The 24,446-nt window shown below is 41.2% G+C and overlaps 1 protein-coding gene across 1 annotated transcript; it reads left to right on the top strand.

Annotated features, from left to right (window-relative positions):
• On the top strand, positions 1-23,052 carry LOC126388782 (N-alpha-acetyltransferase 15, NatA auxiliary subunit-like). The gene is made up of 20 exons (XM_050042052.1): positions 1-228; positions 1,942-2,026; positions 6,238-6,342; positions 6,585-6,742; positions 6,966-7,100; positions 10,917-11,070; positions 12,252-12,371; positions 14,660-14,755; positions 14,958-15,064; positions 15,166-15,238; positions 15,377-15,546; positions 15,681-15,833; positions 16,002-16,130; positions 16,257-16,470; positions 16,845-17,038; positions 18,029-18,137; positions 18,312-18,410; positions 18,728-18,871; positions 20,706-20,803; positions 22,345-23,052. Exons 1-20 carry the CDS (start codon positions 175-177, stop codon positions 22,552-22,554), a joined length of 2,607 nt encoding a protein of 868 aa, XP_049898009.1. The 5' UTR covers positions 1-174; the 3' UTR covers positions 22,555-23,052.
• The last annotated feature ends 1,394 nt before the right edge of the window (positions 23,053-24,446 follow it).

Genomic DNA, 24,446 nt, shown 5'->3' with positions numbered 1-24,446 from the left:
TCAGAGAGCAGCCTGACCCGGAGGAGAAGCACATCGGCCATTTTGCTCGGAAGGGGGCCTCGGCTTCAACACGTGAGAGATAGGAGCCTGAAGAGACTAAAACAGTCCAGGATCTCTGACTCCAGGAGGATACTATTCATGTGTGAACCGACAGAGGCATAGGAAGCCAACACAATGCCCACAATCACTCTACCGCCGAAGGAGAATGCTCTCTTCAAGAGAATATTGGTAGGCGAAATGCCTGAGATAGCGTTAGCTTACTGGCTAATGCTAGTTTGCCAAGTAGCCGTCAGTTGTAGCACTCAGAGCAAGTAGCTAGGGAGTCGCTAGTGATTAAACCAAAAGATGCAGTACACCAAACGCGTTGTATTTCATCATGCCTCTGTTAACAATAAGTAGTTATAACAATGCAAGTAAGGAAAAGGCATAGTGAGCTAGCAACCAGTCGTGTGGTGTTTTAGCTATGCTTTGGCCTTGCAACATATCCAAAGTATACCAATGACAAAGCTGCTTGACACATGACAGCCATACACAACTTAGCTGCATAGTTAAGGTTAGCTTTGTCGTTACGAGTTGCAGTTTGGAAACGTTTTCCTCTGTACTGTTAATAAAGTTTAGCAACATTTTTCTTGCATATGCGGCCAATATAGTTGTCGTTAGTTGGAGCAGTTCAGTTCGGCACGTAATGTTACCGCGGGACAAATTTCATTCAGTAGTTGGGAAATTCAATAGTAAGCTTACTTTAGCTTCTTTATAACATAAGGCTGACGGGGAAATTCGAGTCATGTACATTGCACATTTAAAATCGGCATGTATTCAACGACTGTTAGCCAAGTGTTATTTACAAATATTAAAGGGGTAGTTCAGATTTTTTTGAAGTGATGTTGTATGATATATTTAAACCACCTAAAAAAATCAGTTTAAGTGTATGCTATATTGGGTCTTTTCAATGCTTTACCTTAAATTCAAGTGAAGCTGTTTTATTACTCTGCAAGCCAGACTACACTGAGAAAAGCAGTAATTTTAGCTTGCTGCTGGCCTATCACTGCACCATCAGTAAGTTTGTTTGTGCCACTGTGTGACTTTAGAAGGTGTTAAGAAGGGTTAGTTCAGGTTCACCAAAATCACACAGTAACACAAACTAACTAACTGATGGAAGCAGCAATAGACTAGCAGCTCCTGTTGTCAGTGAGTTTTCTAAGTAGAGTCTGGTGGCATTGAGAAGAGCATAGATAAGGAAACCGAAGCCGTTAAGAGCTTCCCCATTGAAAAATGCTGTCTGACGAAAAGGTCAGTGAAAATACTCTCAATATAGTGTACACTTAAATTGTAAAAGAATTTTTTAGGTGGGATTTATTTTAGGTGGCTAAAATTTGTTGTGCTGTTGACCCCTCCACAACAGTATAGTGCTTAGCTTCCATGTCAGACTTCCTGCTTCTCTAAACTGGGGGCGTGCTGGCTGACACCTACATAATATGTGATACACTGACTATGGATAGTGGAAGTACCCCATACAAACCCACTTTAAATAAAATGCTATCCCTGTAAGTCATTGATGGTAGCTATCACGTGCCATATAATACTAATAATGTATACTACTAATAACACATAAACCACTGTTGCGTACTAGGATGGTGTTCATCACATTTCATCCACAGCCCTCCATCATCAAGGCTGTATCAAAAGCTGTTTCTTCAGTGCTACAATATCACGCTGACTGGACTTCCAAGAAGGCAATGTTTGGTGTATGCGATGCTTTGCTTGCTGGTAGCAGGAAGGACCAGTTATTTCTGCTGATTGCTGGAACACAATGTTTGCATTCAGCTCTTACAATAATGTCATTTTTGTGCACTTTAACCTCTCAGGATTAGTGTAACAGGAGAATGGCAGGCAGTTGGCCTCAGATGCCTGATGTAAAGTCTGCTCTGTCTTTTGTTGCAGAGATGCTACGAACACAAGCAGTACAGGAACGGCCTGAAGTTCTGCAAACAGATTCTGGGCAACCCAAAGTTTGCTGAACATGGAGGTAAGACACAAGCTACTTGACTTGCTCCTAAACAGTAAGTCACTAGGAAGATGTAGGAAAGCATCACACTTCACTGTCAACTTTTTGTTTCTGCTGTTTTTGACTGGTGAATTTACTGGTAGTTACACAAGATGTATAAAGTGACTGGATCACTGTGTAAATTTGCCTCTGTGGGTCTGTAGAAACACCCTGCCTTCTTAAAGATACACACATTTAAAGAAATATGAATTGAAGTGGTGAAAAAGGCACTAACCAAAAAGGATTGTCATTAGGGGCCCAGCAACTTTGAGAAAAAAGTATTATTATTATTAGATCATTACCAGCAAAGGGTGCGGTAATGGCAGACAAATTGGAACACTAAGGCAAAAAACAAACCTAAAAAATTGAATGTTTCACACAGCGGTTACCAGCAAGCTACAGATTGTGGGTCTGGGTTATTTTATTTATTTGTTTAGGTTGTTCACAGGTTGTTAACAGTGAGCGCTGTGGTTGTAGCCAAACTGATGCTGGATTGCTGAGACAAATACAAGTATTGATATTTTAAAGTATAAAAAATACGATAATGAGAAATTGTACAATACTGATATTTCTAAAACACAACAAACAGAACCCCTAAACAAGTTTTTTTTGTGAAGAATTGTTACCAAGATATGGACTGAGTGGAAATTTTTTCTGTCCTCGGCTTTTAGCCATTATGCTGCCCACTGCTGTGATCAGCTCCCTGTGGAACTAAAATATGCCCAGACTGTAGCTATTTTTAAAACGAACCTTAAGACGTCTCTATTCTCCACAGCTGTTTATTCATCAGTTTTTATGGCACTTTTTTATATTTATCGTCAATTTAGTTTTTAAACTCGTCTGTACTAAAGTCAAACTTTCATTTGCTCTTATTTAGCTTATAAATATATTTTTCTTATCTTCTGCCTGTTAAGCACTTTGAATGACCTACGTATATGATAAAGTGCTATATAAATAAACTTGACCTTGCCTTGCCTCTCTGATGGTTAAACTGTGTAATGGCAAGACTGTTTGTAAATGACCTCAGACATATCTTGGGCATTTTCTGTGATGTCTTGTTACTTATCAGCTGGTGTATGCGGTGAAACTGATGATAAGCTGTGATCTACGCATTCATTGGTTTGCCTCTAGTTGTGATACTTGTCACAGCAGTTTCAGTGGTTCAGACTTTGTTAGCGTTATGATGCAGCAGTGGCAGGATTTGGATAGGTGTGCCTGTCATGCTGTTGTATTTGTTTTCCATTATGCCTTATACTTTTATATGTTTATACAAAACACCTGTTCTATTTAGCTTGCAGGCAAGCTTATTAAATCCTCAGAAGTAAACTGCAGTGTTGTGTAAGTCACTCCATTAGGGCTGGGATGATATGCTTACCTCCTGATTCGATAATATATGGATACTTCATCCTCATTTCCACCAAGCAGTCCAGTTCAGTTCAGTTCGGTACACAGTACGTATTAAAACAATTACTTTTCCGTTTCCATTATGAAAAGTTGTGGATGGTACCAGTAGAACCATCCCCATATTTCCTCGCCTCTCTGTTGGGGTTCCGAGCTGATTTGATACTAAAAGTTAGAGCTGGAAACACTGCAGTCTGTTGTTTGGTCAAGAGAGGACTGTCACTCTTGCTCAGGGCTGAGTTTGAGTTGGTTTTGAAGACTATGTAACCACTGTTCATATCGTGGCAAGTTTTTCATACATTAGTAAACCATAACAATAAAATGCCTCTTGCAGCAACTATAGACTGAAAAAATTGTTGAGCTCACCCCACTGTTTAAAGGCCACTGCCAGCAGTTACTGGCATCTTTTAAGGTGAAAGGTTTTCTTGTAATGTTACTCAATGCATGATTTGACAGCGTGAATCATTCAACACATCATAAAGGTCAACATAATAACTGTGGCCATTCCATTTGTTTTCATTGTCTCACTTGAATAGCATTTACTTCAATGACAATTGGATCTTTTAAGCGTTTAAAATATATATATATAGGGCTGCACGGTATATGCGGTAGACGGTAGAAATGATATAAATTTGGCCCACGGTAGAGATTTGATGACGTCATCGCACCTGCCTCAGTGTGAAAATGGCTGCGAGCACAGAGACAGCGGAGCAAGAGAAGCTGGTTCACGTCCGTGAATTAGCGTAGCACGTGCAACATGTGTTGCTGGAGAACTAGTGAGTGAGTTAATGTCTTATGAACAGCCCCGGACTTCTCAGACCCTTTTAGCGACTTACCGCTCAGAGGGAACTCATTCAGTGTCTCCTCTGGCAGCAGCACAGCGTCTCTCCCTCTCCTCTCTCGCCGTGCGCACACGGGAGTTGGTTTTCGGCAAGAGAGTTTGTCATAAACCTTTGGTAATGTAAACCTATGTGACGCTAGGGGCTGCACAAAAAACTCCATATGTGAATGTGTGATAGTTACGGTATCATAACAGCCTGTCACAGGTTACAGTGTGATGATTAGAGGAGAAATGGCAGAGCATAAAGGTCCACGTGGAAAAAACACAACTCAGTCATTTAGGATTTTGCTAAAAGAAGGAAATTACCTTTTGATATAGATCCCAGGGGACATTTTGCACCATAGAGTACTGGGTTTTAATTTTGAGTTTTGAGATCTGCATTCTGCACAATAAATGCTCTAAAAAATACATTATATATTTGCTTTTGTTGTGTGTTTTTTTTTTATCAATTTAGCTTTGCTAAGGGACTACAAAACCCATTCAGAAACACTTCTATTATAACTTTTACACTTAAATTTATACTGCGATATATACCATTACCGTGAAGGGATTCGATTTATACTGTGATATGAATTTTAGGTCATACCGCCCAGCCCTATATATATATATATGAATTTCAACTAGGCCTGGGACGATCAGCGATCAAATCATATATTGGCGATTGGAGGGTTGCCAGGCGATTTGCTGGATATCAAGGCGATTTTGAAAAAAAACAAAAAAAACAAAACGGCGCTCTACTGTGCATTAAGAGATGTGTTTTTTGGGGAAATACATGACTGTCAGAGAAGCCCCGTTTACAAACAGACCTACAATCCATCTCCTCTCCTCTTCTCTCCTCTCCTCTCCTCTCAGCGGAGGGTGCCCTGTCAGCCCTGCGCTGACAGTGACAGGGCGCATCTCTTTGATCCGAAGTGACACAGCCCATTTGCTCATGCTTCGGGGTCGTTCAGAGTAATTGCAAATAAATATTGTTTTAATGTGTAACTATTGAAATGTTCACAAGGGCTTTCATAAATTCCTACAATGTTGCGGCACTGCCGCCTTTGCAGGTTAGAAGTTAATGACAGCGACTTGAAGTGAGGCGGAGCAACACCGCTGCACTGACAAGCCGGAGACGCTCACTTTTGCATGTGATGCAAAATCTTAAAATAACGTGGTAGTGATCGACGAAAGACAGGTGCCAAGGACGTGTTTACTTTCTAACACTAGACCGTGGAAAAAAGTTGAATGACACACTTCTCTAGAGTGTATATTCAAAACAGTGAATATCTCATTAAGGATACATGATAATATCGGCATATCATTGGTATCGGCCAATATCTGCTTTAAAATGAACTATCAGAATCAGCCAACATGCTTTTTCGGATTTTGCAGAATGAATTAATGTTACATACATTGAAAAGTATTGTATTTCATGTCTCCATTCCACTACAGACAGGACGTGATGATCTCTAATATTAGGTGGGGGAAAAGTGGATATATCAATATTGGTATCGGTTATCAGTCAGATAAGTTGTTACATATCGGCATATTGGATATTGGCCAAAACTCCAATATCGTGTGTCCTTACATCGCATATCAGTCAGTCTCTCTGACTTTTATTTCACCAACATCATATATTGCATGGCCCATGTCCTCAGACCATCTGCCCTTTTCTGTTCTCTGGTATCGGCTTTCCTTTTCTTGAAGCAGATGTAACATCTTGTTACTTGTAGACCACCACAATAAGAGCGGTAGATTCTTTCCATCTCTGCATTTAAATTACTTTGATTCAGGGATTTAAGCAACTGATTAAAAATGGTAAATATAAGAAATTGAGATACTTAAATATATAGATTTCTCCCCCATCCCTCCATCCTTCAGTTAATGTGAATAAACTGTGTGTAAACAGTTTGTGTCACTCTTGACAACTTCCTGACTGTCTTTTCCCCCACCCTGCTTTGTGCTCCAGAGACGCTGGCCATGAAGGGTTTAACCCTTAATTGTCTGGGCAAGAAGGAGGAGGCCTATGAGCTGGTGAGGCGAGGCCTACGCAACGACCTCAAGAGCCATGTCTGTATCCTTCCATCATCCCCTCAGGACACCCACATTTCGTCAGCTTGACATTCAAATTCAGTTCAACCCTGCATCTGCTGAATTCTCTCTGAAACACATGGCTGCACTTTGTGGAGGGTGTAAACCAGTCTTTAACTTCTCCCAGTCTGTTAATTTATGACTGCTCGTTACATTTGTTAGCACATCTAAACACCTGGATAGTGTTCTCTGTCTGTTTGCTTCCTGAACTCACTCATCCCTCAGGCTGGCATGTGTACGGCCTGCTGCAGCGCTCAGATAAAAAGTATGATGAGGCCATCAAGTGTTACCGCAATGCTCTGAAGTGGGACAAGGACAACCTGCAGATCCTGCGAGACCTCTCTCTGCTGCAGATCCAGATGAGAGACCTGGAGGGATACAGGGTGAGGGTCACCAGGGAGAGATGTATGTAAAATTAGAGCTGTCCAGATAAAAGGCCTAGATGAAGGAATGCAGTTACCTGTCCTGATACACAAGGTAGAACTTTGTTGAGGATAGGCAGAGGAGAGGTTGACAGACCAGTACAAATCAGTGGTGGACAGGATAATCAAACATAAATGTTGTTTAGAGTTTGGTGTGCTATGATTCAGTCTTCTCCCACTGCAGGAGACTCGATACCAGCTGCTGCAGCTCCGTCCAGCCCAGCGGGCCTCGTGGATCGGATATGCTGTAGCCTATCACCTGTTGGAAGACTTTGAGATGGCTGCTAAGATTGTTGAGGAGTTCCGCAAAACGCAGCAGGTAAGCCAAAGCTTCAGATGACCCAACAAAACTGTACAGATATTTTAAAACAAAAGATCTACTCTGACAAGACTGAATCCACATTCAGACTGGATAAATATTACGGGGGAGGTGGGGAATAAAATATTCACCGTACTTTTTGGTAATTTTTAGTCATTGTTCTAGAAAATACAGGATATTATGGTCTGTAATAGATATTGACATTCCTAAAGAGAAAACTAAAAGCTACTGATACCGATGAATGATAGTGTGTGATGTATACGAGTCAAAAATCACACTCCTTCAGTCAAATCTGACCACACAGACAGTAAACACACATGTCATTCAGTGTGACTTACACATTCTTAGCATGTCTATATCTCAGATGTCCATTGAGATTTAACATCCATAAATCTGCTTGGTAGTCACAGAAAAAAGCCCATTTTACACAGAGATGGAGCTATAGAGTGCTACGAAGTCCCTTCTTAATGCTGCCTTTGCATTTTTGCACAGAAGCAAACAATGATAGCATCATTCCGCTCCAGTGTGTGATTTTTAGACAACATGCTGGCATCGCAGAATGAAAAGAGGTGTGATGGCCATGACATGTAACACAATAGCATCGGCTTCTGGTGTGATATATTACAGATGCGTCAGCAGCAATTTATAAACAATAACAATGGCATTAACATAGCAATAACAATCATTTACCGTCCCTGTTACATGGTAGCTGATCACTAGGGACGTCCCGATCCAGCTTTTTCACTTCCGATCCGATACCGATATTACAGCCTTGAGTTTTGGCTGATACGGATCCGATCCAAGCGCGTATTATACATATTCACTTATTTTGTTGTCAGTCATGTTAGAAAAGGTTTGATCAAGCAATATTACTCTAACAAGAACAACTACTTAATCGGGTTAGGTAGAATGATCCACAACAGTTGGTATGAGAAACTGACCCGTTTATTGTGAACAGGGTTAAATAAACAAACTTTAAACTTTAACATTAACATTAAATAAAAAGTATAGCTGGTTTGCTTTGGCTGCTTTGGCCCCTTAATAAATAGAAAATAAATCAACACAAGAAATCTTTAAAATGTCTAACATTGAAATTAAAATAGCAGCAAGACTCCACACACTTGTGCTTTGGCCCCCTAATAAATAAAAAATAGATTAACACCAGACATTGTTGACATTTAACAAACAATGCAGCCTTTCCTTTTCAGTTATTTCATTTAACAAACAATGCAGCCTTTCCTTTTCAGTTATTTTAGTAGTGTCAGTGCAAGCCTGGTGCACAGGCACACAATATTGTACAACTGTTTAAACAAGCAATAGTCCATCCATGGCTCCAATTTCACTAATTGTGCCCAAAACAATGCCATCAGTGTTCTTTACTTAAACAGTAAGAGTGTAAACCAAATAAAAATATCACTCTCAAAAAACCGGAGCAGAAAACAAATAGTCAGTTAACTAAGTTGACCGCTACTCTTCCTACCGTTCCCTCCGTGTGTGTCTGCCATCTGCATGCTGGCCTGGTGGATTGATAGTAAGAGCTGGAGCAGATCACTGGAATGGACTGCTTGAATCGCGGAGCGCTGGGCTGACCGGAAAACCTGGACCGGACTCCGTGAAAAACTGGATCGGAGTTCTTGGATCAGCATTTTTCCATGCAGTCCGATCCGATGCCCGTTTTTTGCTAATATCGGCGGCCGATACCAATCCGAATATCGGATCGGGACATCCCTACTGATCACGTCCTCTGCTTGGAGGGTAAGGAGCTCCCAGACCTCATTCCTTTACCAATTTGCTGACATTTTTGGCTGCTGTTCCTCTTCTTTGAGTTAGCTGCTAACGGCTATCAGCTAATTTTTAAATCTCCTGTGGTAGGTCACACACATAACACATCATCAAAACGTCACACCTGTACTACCCATGGTCCTGTCCTGCTGACTGTCCTATTTATAGTGACTTTGTTCTTTGTTGTGTGTAATCAAATTGTCACAGTAATCTTCCATGGATAACCTTCGACATAATGTAAAATAAGGGCAAATTTAATTTCTGTGGCTATTGACATAACATAGCTCTAATATGCGTCTGTGTGATGTTTTTTACCATCATGTATATTTCTTCATTTTCTCCCTGCATTCCGTCTTTCACTTAATGTATGCCAGCTAGCTAAAATTATGTTTATAGAGAGTTTGAATCTGATGTTTAGAAAAATGAAAGAAAAAGAAAAAAATTGTGTCCTTCAAAATCCATGGAAAAGTTTTGAAATTTGCCCATGAAAATGTGTGGGAACTAGGGTTAGGAATCTGTCTGTGATAGACGATTCGATACGTATCTAGATACACGGGTTACGATACGATTCAAAAACAATATATTTTTAATACAGAACGATTTGATACGATTCGATACAGTGTAGGAACGATACAATTCGATACGATTCTATGGTTAACATTTGTTGATGTAGACATTAATCATACATTATAAAATAAAGCAGCTTATCACTGACAGCATGTCAGACTATTTCTCTGTGTTTGCTACACTCTGTCATTTATAAAAAGATAAATCACTTTTCTATAATACATCACTGATATTTCAATGGAATAAATTACTTATTGACTTATTCATACTTCAAAAACAGCATGAATACGTGATTAACATAAGGGGGGGATCAAAATAAAATAAATAAATAAAATCAAAATCAACCAGCCACCCTCCTCCCCTGACAAGTAAAGAACAGTCCCTAAAGTGCGCTGAGGTTTGTGGAAATGTGAACGGCTCGTTTCTCCTCTGACACGTCACATACCTGTGTGCTGCCAGGGCTCGCCTGGTATTTCTGGGCAGTCATGACACCGATGAAGATTTCTTGGACCTGGAGCCGGGCTTGTCGGTCGCCGTATTTGACAGGAATACGTATTTCTGTCTGTGTCTGTGACCCTGCGTTCAACCCACAACCAGCAGGATTCACCTTTAGTTTCTGCTGCAGCTTGGCTGCTCCCTGGTTTATCCAACCAGCATTAGCTTCTGTTCCTCATCTCCACCGGTCAAGCTGGCGTTGATGTTTACATCCATTATCGTTGTCAGTAATGCCTGCTACGGAGCATGCCACCGACTCTCCCGTTGTTTTCGAGATGCAAACTGTTAAAGCCAGTCAACCGATTGCTATTCTCGCGATACCCGAATCCATGACTCTACAATCGATTCATCTAAGGATTCATGGCTGATTCGTATCTATAGAGGAGGCTGCTACCGACGCAGCCGTATCTCTCGCTTGTCAAACCGGATATCCGGTCGTATCGGTTAATCGTTCCCAACCCTAGTGGGAACCATAAATATCACTGGCACCTGGGCGAATAGACTGAACTAATCAGGTTACTAATATTTATTTTTTATACAGAGAAATGAATGATTTCTCTGCACTCATGTCGACACCATATTCTGAATATGATCATAACCAGGATAAGATCATAAATGTTTTTTTCATGTCCCTCTAAACACATTCAATGGCATGCACACTACTTTTCTGCTTACAGCATTAAGAAAAGACATGTATAAAATTTACGTATCACTCATGCTTTTAATGGTTTAAAGTAAGCCAATGTCATTTCCTGGGCTCTTATCCAGACAGTTACCTGTCACTTGGAATGCTATTTTACTTATGCTTGTAGAAATTTCAAATTTGGATTTTATTTTTAATTTTATTTTTATTTTTATTTTTGTTTTTGTTTTTGTTTTTGTGGTGGGGAAAAATATTGACTAATGTTTCCATCTCTTTTTCCTGTGTGTGTGTGTGTGTGTGTGTGTGTGTGTGTGTGTGTGTTTGTCAAGACATCTCCAGACAAGGTTGACTACGAGTACAGTGAACTGCTGCTGTATCAGAACCAGGTTCTGAGGGAGGCCGGCCTGCACAAGGAGGCTCTGGATCACCTCAACAATTACGAGAAACAGATCTGTGACAAACTGGCTGTGGAGGAGACAAGAGGTGGGTTGATGCTGTCATGAAACAGCAACACTGTTCACTTAAGCTCCATTTCCACCAAACGCTTTCCATATTGTACCTTTGGAACCAACTGTAACCCTAAAGACATGGTACCTAGACCCTAGGTCCACTTAGTGTTTCCACTGCAGACAGTACTCTCTCACATGGGTGGGGTTGTTGTCACTCACTTCTCCATTCAGCACTCACTGTATTTCCTCCTTTATCAGTCCGCACCTCATTTATTGTGCACAGAACAGGATTGCTTGCTGTCATTTTCAGAACAAAATAAAAGAGGCTGCAGTGAGAGTCTCTCTCCATGGGATATTTAAAAAAAAAAAGTGGGTCTGTGCATTTAGTCCTTCTAAGGCAAGCGCAGGGGTTTTGTGTTGCCGGAGCCCACAGGAACGATGCTCCGCAATACTTTTTTTTCTCTTGAGTGAGGATAGGAATATATGCAGTTCACATAATCTGGTCGAAATTAATACATATTTTTCAACACTCGAAGATCCACTCATTACTAAAAGTGTATGTCATCCAGGAGAGACCATAAAACTAATGGAAGCGTAAAAGTTGTCATATTGAAATTTAAGGTGTGTTGATGGATTCACGTCATCAACCCACACATTGAGCAAGATAACTAAACGCTCCACCCTAAAAATTGCCGGCAGTGGGCCAAGTGGATTAAACAAATTTTTCTCAGAATACAGCTGCTGCGAGAGGCAGCATTTCTGTCATTTTATAGGTATAGTTTTCTAATATATGTAAAACTCTCCAGGATATGAACAGTGGTTACATAAGCCTCAAAACCAGCCCCAACTCAGTCCTGAGCAGAGTGACCATCCTCTGTTGACTAATTAAGGGACTGCAGTGTTCACAGCTCCACCTTTTAGTTCCAGATCTCTGTGCCAACAGAGGGTCGACCAAATATGGGGACAGTACGGTTCCATTGGTACCATCCACAACTTTTCACAGTGGAAACAGAAAAAAAGGATTGTCTTCACGCAGAGCTATTGAAAAGGTTCAGCCACTTCTCCAGGTAGACAGAATGTGGGACAGAGCTAACAGCAGAATTTTAATTGACTTCATGTTCAATCACAGCTTCATAACATGATTGACAAACATGGGTAATGTTGAAAGTACCTAACCCACAGAAAAGCATTGTAAGCTTGTGTGTGTTTTTGTAGGAGAGCTGCTGCTGAAGCTGGAGAGGCCTGATGAGGCTTCTGAGGTCTACAAGAGACTCCAAGAAAGAAACCCTGAGAACTGGGCCTACTACCAGGGTCTGGAAAAGGCCTTAAAGCCAGGTGAACACTCTCCTCAGGCCCACACCTGTGTTGTATCGTATTGTGTCATGTTGCATCATATTGTATGCAGGGGTGATGGGAATTTCCGGCGTGCAGCGATTGGCGAGGAAAAAAAAAAAGTTGATGCGGGATACATGTGTGCATCGCAGACAGTAGACGGGCTCTGGTAGAAGCGCTTTAAACAGAGACCTCTCGCTCTCAACCTATGGCTTTCGCTCCCAATCAGACCAAAGTTTGGCTACTAGCCAACCAGAAGTAGAGCGGGGGCGGGTCTTTGGGGGGCGGAACAAACTTGGTTCAGACCCAACTTCAGATTCTAGTGGAGCCCATGCCGTAGACTCTCTCATCAAGATGGAAAGTAAGTTAATGAAACCCGGGGAAAACGTCCAGATAGTCAATAAAGGACTCAAATATAAATGGTGTTGGGCGTGGATAAAAGAGATTGGCATAGATGGAAAGCCTTTTGGGAGCTGGTGCAAAAAATTAAGGGAACCAGGTGCGTGTTTCTGCACATTGCGCTCACATAAATTGATGTATGCAACCAGCATAGCAAGAGAGTCCTATCACGGCATGAATTAGACCCCGGTCATAAAGCTGCTGTGCGTGCAATTAAGCACGTAACGCAGATACCGGGAGCTACAGTCACTGCTGACATACCGGTGCAGGATGTTGGCTCTGTATGACTGTGTTGCCCATCAATAGGCTTGTTCGAGATGAACTGCGCCTCGCCGGAAAAGTAGATGAGAGCAGGCGGCTGCTGCAGGGGGCGGTGACAAAAAGCTGCGGTCAGGTTGGACAGTTTTCCGCAGCCTTCAGTCCGTACAGGAAGTCACAGAAACACACAAAACACACGATATGATGTCAGTTTATTAAAATATTATCAGGCTTATGCATAAGTTTGTTCTCCGTCTCCAGTTGTTTTAAATATGATAAATTAATTTATTAAAATGCTTTACAGGTGATCTGTAATTTATGTTCATGGTTTAAATTCCATTTTACATTAATTCTCATGTAAATACGCTTCATATCAGTTTGCTGCTGCAGAGCAGACCTGTCCCTCCAACTACAGAGGCTAAATAAATTGTGTTTGACTGTAAGGTTCATATTTTCAGAGGAAAAAAATACAAGACAACAGCTTTCATTAAAGATCAGTCAGATACAGTCAGGGCTTCACATCTGTACAGATGTTATTTTCAGAATCCTCACATCCCACTGACCACAAGTCTCTGTGTTGCTAAATACTTCAATAATTATAAAAGTCCAGTGTTAATATACAGTAGACTCTGTATAGTTTATGATGAATGTCTTTGCTCTCTGAAGACTAAACTTCACCATCAGTCACACAACATGATTTCTGTAGAATAAACCTTCAAATCAGACAAATACAATTTAAATATCTGAAATTCAACAAATACTAAAAGTTTATCTAAAATGCCATCTTGTTGAGTCGACATCTAAACCAATCAGCTGTTAGATCAGGTGAGAGCCAGGCAGTGAAAAACTCCGCCGTCCACCCATTCCTCATGCCTCAACCTGAAAATTTTTTACTTTTTGCTATCACCCCTGTGTATCATTTTGTATGGTATCTTAATGTATAACATGTATTACAGAGTTTATTTTAAAGGGATACTTTGCCAATTTTCAACCAGCTTTGTATCATAGCAGTATGGGTATTATGTGTAATTGAAATGTGGTAAACTTTGCTCCATCTTACCAGTGCCCCAGATCTCCCTGCTCCCCTCCCATTTCAAATCTGCTGAATCCAGTTGATGTGACTAACTCAGACTGCTGAAGACTCACTTTAGTTTCAGCTAAAGTTTGGGATGTATTGTTACACCAAAAGAGGACTGAATTTATATGGGTGCCTGACTATTGTTTAAAGACAAAATGTGAAACTATTCTTTAATGCCTTTGTTCATTGTCTGTGATGCCAAACACAAGACGTGCAGTGATTTGACTTACAAAATGATGATTTGAATCACTGACTCTTAGGGGGCAGCCCTAATATTTATCCGATGTCTAATTCTAAGCATGTATCATTATTAGAGCAGACAGCTTTTGCATCTTGTGAAGTTGTTTGTGAGGCTTCTTTCTCAAAAAGGTGTATCCACATTGTTTTTTTCAAAAGTTTTTCAAATGATTGTTCAGTGTGGTACTAGAGGTCCAAAGGGGAGGGTGGCTGCAGTATTAGTGGGGAATGATATTTTTTTACTTTCGATCAGTTTTTCTCCTTACACTATGTGTGTGTGTGTGTGTGTGTGTGTGTGTGTGTGTGTGTGTTTGTCCAGAAAGTGTAGAGGATCGCCAGAAGATTTATGAGGAGTCCTGGGTGAAGTTTCCTAAAGGCCTGGTTCCCCGAAGACTGCCTCTTAATTTCCTGACAGGTAAACACAGTGCAGCCACAGCACCACCATGATGCCAGTGTGGCACCAGTGATATTTCTGTTCCATTAAAACTCTTTCCCCCCCCCCTGTATACTGTATGTCATGTTCATTTCACAGTGTGTAGGATCAAGTCCAATACATTATAGTCATCTCACTATAAATCTCACTTTCCTGTACCTTTACTGTGTGTTGTGCTGGCCAGGAGAGAAGTTTCGTGAATGTCTCGACAGCTACCTGAGGATGAACTTCAGTAAAGGCTGCCCACCCGTCTTCACTACCCTCAAATCCCTCTACACCGACAAAGAAAAGGTAAGCAAGGGGACATTCAAAATATGTGCTCCTATATTGAAATTTTTGTCAGTCCTTCTCTGAAACCAAACAATAAATGACCTTGTGCTCTCCTCATACAGGTTACAATCATTGAAGAATTAGTAGTTGGCTATGAAACCTGTTTAAAAAACTGTCGAATGTTTAGTGAAAATGGTGAGTGGTTTTTTTGTGTGTGTTGTTTTCCTTGTCATTGGCCTCAGTGTATTAGTTTGATTTATTTGTGACTCAGACCCATCTGAATCCTATGGAAAGGCAGAATCCTCATGTGACTTGTGTGAAATGTGTGTACAGATGATGGGAAGGAGGAGCCCCCTACCACCCTGTTGTGGGTACAGTATTTCCTGGCACAGCACTTTGACTACATAGACCAGCCCAGCCTCGCCCTGGACTACATCAACACCGCCATCGACAGCACACCCACGCTCATTGAGCTCTTCCTCATCAAGGCCAAGATCTTCAAGGTTTAGTATTAACTCTACAAATACAGAGTAAACCCATTTTCATAATGTTAGACGTGGATGGAAGTTGGATAATTAAACTTGTTTTGTATCCTGAGTATTTACTCATTCTTCATCTTCTTCCTTGCTTCCTGCAGCATGCAGGCAACATAAAGGAAGCAGCTCGGTGGATGGACGAAGCTCAGGCCCTGGACACTGCTGACCGTTTCATCAACTCCAAGTGTGCCAAGTACATGCTGAAGGCTGGCCTCATCAAAGAGGCAGAGGAAATGTGCTCCAAGTTCACACGGGTAAGAGACACAGAGTCTTGTATGCATGCATCAGACATCAGATATATGAGTAGATTTGGTGCACTGTCTGACTCGTGACATCGTGACTCCAGCTCACCTCAGTCACTACACTTTCACTTTGGCCTCACAGTATGATCATGGGAGTGTGTGTATGTGTGTGTTTTTCAGGAGGGGACATCTGCAGTAGAGAACCTGAATGAGATGCAGTGCATGTGGTTCCAGACAGAGTGTGCCTTGGCTTACAACACCATGAACAAGTTTGGAGAGGCTCTGAAGAAGTGCCATGAGATTGAGAGGGTAAGTTTCTACAACTATCTACAACCAAACCCGATCAGATGAGAATGACTTTCACACCAACCTGTCTCTATGATTCTCTGAACATCAGTAGGCTCATTACTCTCTGCCCTCTCTCCCTTCTGTCAGCATTTTGTGGAGATCACAGACGACCAGTTTGACTTCCACACCTACTGCATGAGGAAGATGACGCTGCGCTCCTACGTGGACCTGCTGAAGCTGGAGGACGTACTGCGGCAGCATCCGTTTTACTACAAAGCTGCTCGAACAGCCATCCAGATCTACCTGATCCTGCATGACAAGCCTCTGACTGATGACAGCAAGGAGAGCCAGGCGGACACCGGTCAGACTCTGTGTGTGTGTCTGTCTGTCTGTCTGTCTGTCTGTCTGTCTGTCTGTCTGTCTGCAGGTCTCTTTTGCATCCATTCAAACACCAGAGTCATGTAACAGTAAATACAATGATACAGTCCACATATATAAAAAGTGTACCTCTAACACAGTCATCTTTTTTTGAGGATTTATGCCTTTTATTAAAAAGTTCTAATGGACCTAATCTTCACAGTTTTTCAGGTGCATTGGAAACACAGAGGGTTTTTTCGTTGAACAGTTCTGTCAACAATGAGCTGGAGTTTGTAACACAATACCAGTGTGTTGACAGTACTGTTTTGAAAGTGTCACTATTATCATAAAATTTCTTTTACTTTTTTTGCTGTGTAGAAAATCTGACAGACAAGGAGCTGAAGAAACTGCGCAACAAACAGCGAAGAGCCCAGAAGAAGGCCCAGTTAGAAGAGGAGAAGAAGAATGCAGAGAAGGAGAAACAGCTAAAGAACCAGAAGAAGAAGAAGGAGGATGACGATGAGGAGATAGGAGGGCCCAAAGAGGAGCTAATACCAGACAAACTGGCCAAGGTGGGCTCATATTTTCTACTTCTTCCAGTGTAACACATTGTAGCTGTGCTGTGTGAATACAGCGTCTTTGATAGAATTATTACAGAAAAAAAATATTTGTGGGTGAGGTCTAGGTACAGTGGTGCAGTACACTTTTTGTTTACTATGATTTTCATTAAACCAGATGCACTTTCATGTTCATTCTTCCAGTCGGCAGTTCAAAACCAGTATGTCTCATCATATGTTCTGAGACTGTGGCCATTATTCAAAGTGGTAATGTAAAGAGCCACTACGAGGCAAAGGACAGAGCATCTTTAGAGCAAAATGCACACTGGAATCTGAACTGAGGGCACAGAAAATAAAAGATTTTATATCAATCAATCAATCAATGTACACTGAACAAAAATTTAAACCCAACACTTTTTCATTTTATTGATGTCAGCTTGAATGCACAAACTGTGCTCACCAACATGGATTTGAACAAACTGTAAACAAAAATTTGAGAGATCTAGTGAGTGCATGAACATTAACATGCATTAACATAAACCTGTGAAAAACAGGAGCAAAAAGTGTTGCGTTTAGATTATCATTCAGTGTATATTTCACAAGAAATCATACAAGGTACAACTCCAGTGATGGCATTAAATCACTGAATTATTACGCATGTTAGACATGGGGTGGGGGGGTCCTCGTTTGAAATGAACAAATCGCCTACAGAGAAGGATGTAATAAATGACAGTGGAAGTTTGTGAAATGGCTGATATAGTAAAGAGTGAAAAGGTATGTTTATGTGATGGGTGGGTACTGTGTATACATGTATGTGCAGGCTGAAACGAATCAGTCCTTGCTGCAGCCGCAATAGGGTGCGTAATTGATGTACAGATGGTCTTTTGGGGGGGTTGAATTGTTCCTTTAATGGAGGCAGAATCTTTTTCCACTGACATGTAATCCAACAGGTGTGTCAAGTATGTAACGTGTGCAGTATTCCCTAATGTGAACTTGTTTCACCAGGTTGAGAATCCTCTGGAGGAGGCAGTGAAGTTCCTGATCCCTCTTAAGAACCTGGTGCGCAACAAGATCGAGACTCACCTCCTGGCCTTCGAGATCTACTTCAGGAAAGGTCAGAGCCAGACTGTCAGCCTGCATCTTACCATCACACACTCATTTCAATAGTCCCAACTGTAAGCAGAGGTAGAAAGCATTACAGTCAAATACTGAGATTTTTTTTTTATCTTGAGTGTAACTGCATCATTACTAACTTGAACTAACAATCTGATTTTCTTCATTTCTCCAGAGAAGTACCTGTTGATGCTTCAGTCAGTAAAGAGGGCTGTAACCATAGAGCCTTCCAACCCATGGCTGCACCAGTGTCTAGTGCGCTTCTTCAGAGGAGGTGAGTATAACACACACTGAGCTCATGTTTCATAGTGATGTTTGCTGCATGTTACTGGGGGAGGAGCTTTGAGAAGCTCACATGGGCAGGAGCTGTACACGTAACTTTGAAACATGAGAAACCTTCAACTGTGGGATCGAAGTGTGAACTGCTTTGAGTCAGGATGGTGGTAGCATAGACACACTAACTGTCCTTCTAACATAGATTTCCTAAAAAGTCTGTAGGTGTTTCTCAATAGATCGACATGTCTTTTGTGTGTGTGTGTGTGTGTGTGTGTGTGTGTGTGTGTGTGTGTGTGTGTGTGTGTGTGTGTGTAGTGCGTGAGAGTGCAGACTTGCCGGAGGCAGTGAGGACAGTGTTGAAGCAGGAGATCTCCAGGCTGTTTGGGGAGAGCAACCCTCAGAGCTTTAACAAGAACTACCTGAGCCAACACTCAAACTCCATCCCACACCGACTGGCTGGTACACAGAACACACGATCCATGCAACAGGGACACATCCTAATGTTTCCCTAATTATGCTGCATTGTGAACAACAAATCTGTGTTGACATCAGCAGGAGAGCTAATTAACATTAGCTGTTAGCAGCTAATTAATGTTAGCTGTTAGATAGTGAACATTAGCAGTTAGTAGCTAATTAATGTTAGCAGATAGTTATATTAGCTGTTAGCAACTAATGTTAGCTGTTAGCAGATAGTTAACATTAGCTGTTAGTAGCTAATTAATGTTAGCAGATAGTTAACATCAGCTGTTAGCAGATAGTTAATTTTAGCTGTTAGCAGATAGTTAACGTCAGCTGTTAGCAGATAGTCAACATTAGCTGTTAGCAGATAGTTAACGTCAGCTGTTAGCAGATAGTTAACATTAGCTGTTAGTAGCTAATTAATGTTAGCAGATAGTTAATTTTAGCTGTTAACAGATAGTTAATGTCAGCTGTTAGCAGATAGTTAACATTAGCTGTTAGTAGCTAATTAATGTTAGCAGATAGTTAATTTTAGCTGTTAGCAGCTAATTAACATTAGCTGTTAGCAGCTAATTAACGTCCGCTGTTAGCAGACAGTTAACATCAGCTGTTAGCAGATAGTTAACATTAGCTGTTAGTAGCTAATTAATGTTAGCAGATAGTTAATTTTAGCTGTTAACAGATAGTTAACATTAGCTGTTAGCAGCTAATTAACATTAGCTGTTAGCAGATAGTTAACATCAGCTGATAGCAGATAGTTAACGTCAGCTGTTAGCAGATCTTTAACGTTAGCTGTTACCTGACAGAGGTTGCTTTTAGTTCCATTATGATGCATTCAAGCTCTTTTAAGTAAAAATGAGTATTGTGTGAAGGTAAATCTTAAAACTATCATGAGGTGTTCAGTGTTATTTTGCAACAAATATTGAAGAAGGAATGATGGTATTTATGGCTACAGGGCTACAGGGCTGCTGTGTGCGTTTTGTGCAACAGGTGGATGTGGTAGTGTACTGGTAGAGTAGAGAGAGAGCTAAGTAGCGTTGAAGTACAGTAGAGCAGGGCAGAGAGATGGAAGCAAAATATATTAAACCCGGTGTTAATACAGCAGAACTGGAGAGAGGGGTGAAAAATAAATAGAGGTGGGCATGGCTCAAGTAGGGCGCAAAATTATAGACGGAGAACGATTGACAAATTTTTCACTTTAAGCCCTGACACTGTCATTTTTGTGTAGGAATTAAGCTACAATACATGACATATGTTGTTTTAATTAATAAATACAGTGTGAATAAGGATTACATAACATAAAAATAACTGCAGTCTTTGTTAATTGATAGCTGCTTAAATTAAACAGTTTTTATCGGGCAAGTAAAAACTGACTTCGGGCAAGTAGATCTTTGACCAACTTGCCCGACCGGGTAAGTGAAAAAAAACCTTAGCGTTGAACCCTGGGCTAAAAGGCTTTTGAAGCAGTATTTTAAAAGATGTTTTTCATGTGTTAGGTTATATTAAAGCTTGTTTCATAAATTTTTATGATTGAATTTGTGCTCATTAACAAAAAAAAGTTTGTTAATTAATTAATTTATTTCTAATGAAGATTCCCTTGTTTCCCCCGCACAAAAGGGAGAATAACAACAAAAACAAATTAAACAACAACAACAACAACATAAAAACAGCAGTATTTGCAATCGGCCTAGAATTTCTCCCATCAGTGCATCCCTAATTCATACATGAGACTAACGTGTAAAATTGCCTTAAGATTTGTGTGACAAGGTTCATGTCTGAAGGCTCTGTTGTTTTGAAGCAACTTGTGATCAGTGTGTGTCTCTTATATTCCCAGCTGCTAAGATGATGGTCTACCTGGAGCCTTCCTCTGACAAGATGGCCTGTGAGATAGCTACGGCCCTGGATGAGTCACTGTCCGGAAAAAGCATCCAGGTCTGTGATCATTTACCAGCAGCTACAGTACGAGACATAACGCATCAGAGGGCTGAAGTATCAAGCACAATTAGTGGCTTTGTGAGGGTGTGTTGATCCTAAACAGTGTTCAGTGTCACAAAGGTGGCTCTCTTGTAACTTGGATAGATCTCCATGGTGTTCTGCAGACCTAACCTGGTCTGGACCTGTCTGTTTCAGACTGAAACTTGGTGGTCAAAGGTCATTGTGAACTAACAAAACATGATTTATGCCATAACTCGAGTTCATATGTCAATTATGACAGAATAAAGGATTAAGTGATGAAGTGATGACATTTTACATCCAAAAGGTCAAAGGTCTACTTCACTGTAACATCATAATGTTCTACAAAAACACTTTTCTGGTCACTACGCGTCATATCTCAGGAACAGAAGGAGAGACATTTGGTCAGATACTGAATTGGTGACACTTGAATCTGTGCTGATTGTATAGATCGTCTGTGCTGTCTTCTTCTGAGGGGAAGATGTGTGTATTCATGTTTTCACAGACATGGATGTAAACTGTAATTGTAACTTGACCATTGCACAGAGGCATACAACTGCAAGTCAGTAATTCTAATTTTATTTGCAAGGCTGTTGGTGCTCTGACTGAACCACTGAATGTATTTGTAGTATTCTCTGGTCCATTTGCTCACACAGGCTCTTAAAGAAACCTTCTATAAAATTGCACGTGGCATGCAGTAATAGATCACCATATTATTAATCAGGGTGACATTTACTTGCATATGAAATGCATCATAACTTCTTTAAATCATACCATAGTGTTACTTCTTTGGGTCATGTTTTTATGCTTGATTCTGATTTGCTGGTCTGTTTTACACTGCTGGTATATGACAGCTAATACAACACTTACAAGAAAACTGATTAGTCTATTGGAACTTATCACAGATAATATTCAATCAGTAAAATCATTTTATTTGGACAAAAACTGAAGTGATTTCTACGTGTTCTTCATTACAGGACAGTGTCAGTATATGTTACTGCAGCTTTTAGTATGAAGTTTAAATCTGCTGCATCAAGTCTAAAGTTGAGGGGCTCTAGAATGTGCAAATGTCACATTAGAAATAAAATAGTGGTAAATAGGTATATTTACAACAAATTAACACAGTTAGTCACTTAATGCCAGCTTTTGTCTCTTGCTAGCAACAGCTTTGCTTTTTGCTGTAAAAAAAAATTTTCTTCATAGGCGGAAGTAGGCGGCACATACTTGGTAGGTTTTGTGAGTCAAACACCAAATGCCCCCTTTAATGGGAACACACACAGAGCCTGAGGGAAAGAAAAGCCTGGCTCAGCAGAGCAAGTTGATGATCACCTTTGTGATACCTTTTACCTGATTAGAGTTTTAGGGTTTGTTGAGCGGCTGATGCAAAGAAAGCCTGGCTCTGTGGTCACCCCTCAGCTGACTCTGGTTTAGAACATGTCAACAATAAACCAGATAAACTGACTGAGTGTGTGTGTGTGTGTGTGTGTGTGTGTGTGTGTGTGTGTGTTTCTGTGTTGCAGATCTGTACTGAGGTGCTGGAGGCTCTGCGTGACGGGCAGCTGGGCGAGGGCCAGCAGAAGGCTGCTGAGGCTTACCGAGCCGCCTGCCATAAGATCTACCCCTACAGCCTGGCCTTCATGCCTCCCGGTTACCAAGACAACACCACCACAATCAGTGCCAATGGCGACCTGTCGGCAGGAGAGCATGATGACATGGCAAACGAAATGTGAGCTCGGACGAGAGGAGGAGGAAGAGGAGGAGGAGGAGGTGCGAACACGCCGCCAGACGCCTTAGTCCGCCAACACACCCATTTCCCCAAACCCCGCCCCCCTCCAGTCCCTGGGCTATGGCTGCTGTGAGTCGCCACAACATTGCACTGATCTGAATGGACTGAGCGCCACAGGAGAGACAGGAAAGGGAGCTGGCACATGGAGGAAGGCGATGCCCATTTAACTTTTTTAAACCTTAAAGAAAGGCCCTGTTCACAGTTATTCTGTAACTGAAAAAGAAACGGATAAATACAGTATGGGGAGGCAAAAGAGGATTCTGGGAAAGTGGACATTGGATGGCTAAGACGGCTCCTGTGAACACAGTCTAGGTTTTCTATAACTCCTGTGTTTTCACGCCATGTCCTTCTTGTAGGTGCATCTGCTTCTCACGTTTTTAAAAGTAATTTATATATTACAAACTGACAAAAGGATTAATAAAACAATGTTTGCAAAACCAAACGGTACCATTGTGATAGTGGTGGTGGTGATGTTGCGGGAGTGTTGTTGTTGAGAATGTGAGTTGCTGTTCACCTGAAACAAACACAACAGGAAAAAGGGGATTTAGGTTCCAGAGAGGTTGTAGGAAGCAGCTGCCCCTTCCCTGCACTTCTCTGCTCTGCCACATGAGGGCACACTGCTGCTCCTGACGTGAAATGGAAGAGGAGAATGAGAGGACGTGCAGGACAGGACTGAGTGAGCTGCAGATGCCACAGTTGTGCTTTTGTGTGACACACGACTGTCCCAAGACTTTATACTGATCCCTTCACTGCATCTCCTCAGTCTGGTCCTTTTGGGAGAAAGCTGCGAGATATCCCATGAATACTACTTGTGTTGTACATTTGTAAGTCACCTAAATTCAGCACTCCATCAACTTGCTCCTGTTTTTTAACCACCAAGAAATCTGAATCAAACTCATTTTTGGAAGGGAGTCGTTTTAATTGATTGCACACTGAGAGCAGGCTAGATTTAATCAAATATCATGGTGCTGAGTGTACAGCAGAGATAAACAATTGCTTTTTAATGTGTTTTAATTCCAAGCCATCATATCCATAATGTAATCCTGACCAGTAGAAATCTAATTAATGGCATTGATGTCTAACTAAATTACAACTAGGTGACATTTACCATTGACTTCTATTCAAACTCAGCTAAGGATATTTATAATTTTGACACGTTATAATTCCAAATGGACATATTCATTCATTCATTTTCTGTAACCACTTAACCTCTGGAGGGTCGTGGGGGAGCTGGAGCCTATCCCAGCTGACACTGGGCGACAGGCAGGGTACACCCTGGACAGGTCGCAAGACTATCACAGGGCTGACACATAGACAGACATTCACACCTACGGGCAATTTAACCTAACCTGCATGTCTTTGGACTGTGGGAGGACGCCAGAGTACCCGGAGAAAACCCACGCTGACACAGGGAGAACATGCAAACTCCGCACAGAAGGGAACCCTCTTGCTGTGAGGCGACAGTGCTAACCACTACACCACCACGCTGCCTATGGCATATTTAGAAAGTAATTCTAATTAACAGAAATTCTTAATGAATATATCTACAACTCATCTCTTACTAGTCAAAATGTTAATTCTTGATATTTACAGTTAATTTCTTGCTAGTGGAAAAGATCATTGTAGATACCTGCAACTTAATTACACTGAACAAAAATATAAACGCAACACTTTTGTTTTTGCTCCCATTTTTCATGAGCTGAACTCAAAGATCTGAAACATCTTCTATACACACAAAAGACCATTTCCCTCAAATATTGTTCACAAATCTGTCTAAATCTGTGTTAGTGAGCACTTCTCCTTTGCCGAGATAATCCATCCCACCTCACAGGTGTG

This window comes from Epinephelus moara, chromosome 4 (genome assembly GCF_006386435.1).
Source record: "Epinephelus moara isolate mb chromosome 4, YSFRI_EMoa_1.0, whole genome shotgun sequence".
In the NCBI taxonomy this organism is placed as follows: Eukaryota; Metazoa; Chordata; class Actinopteri; order Perciformes; family Serranidae; genus Epinephelus; species Epinephelus moara.
Note: the sequence above shows the minus strand (reverse complement) of the source record. Positions and strands in the feature narration are given on the sequence as shown.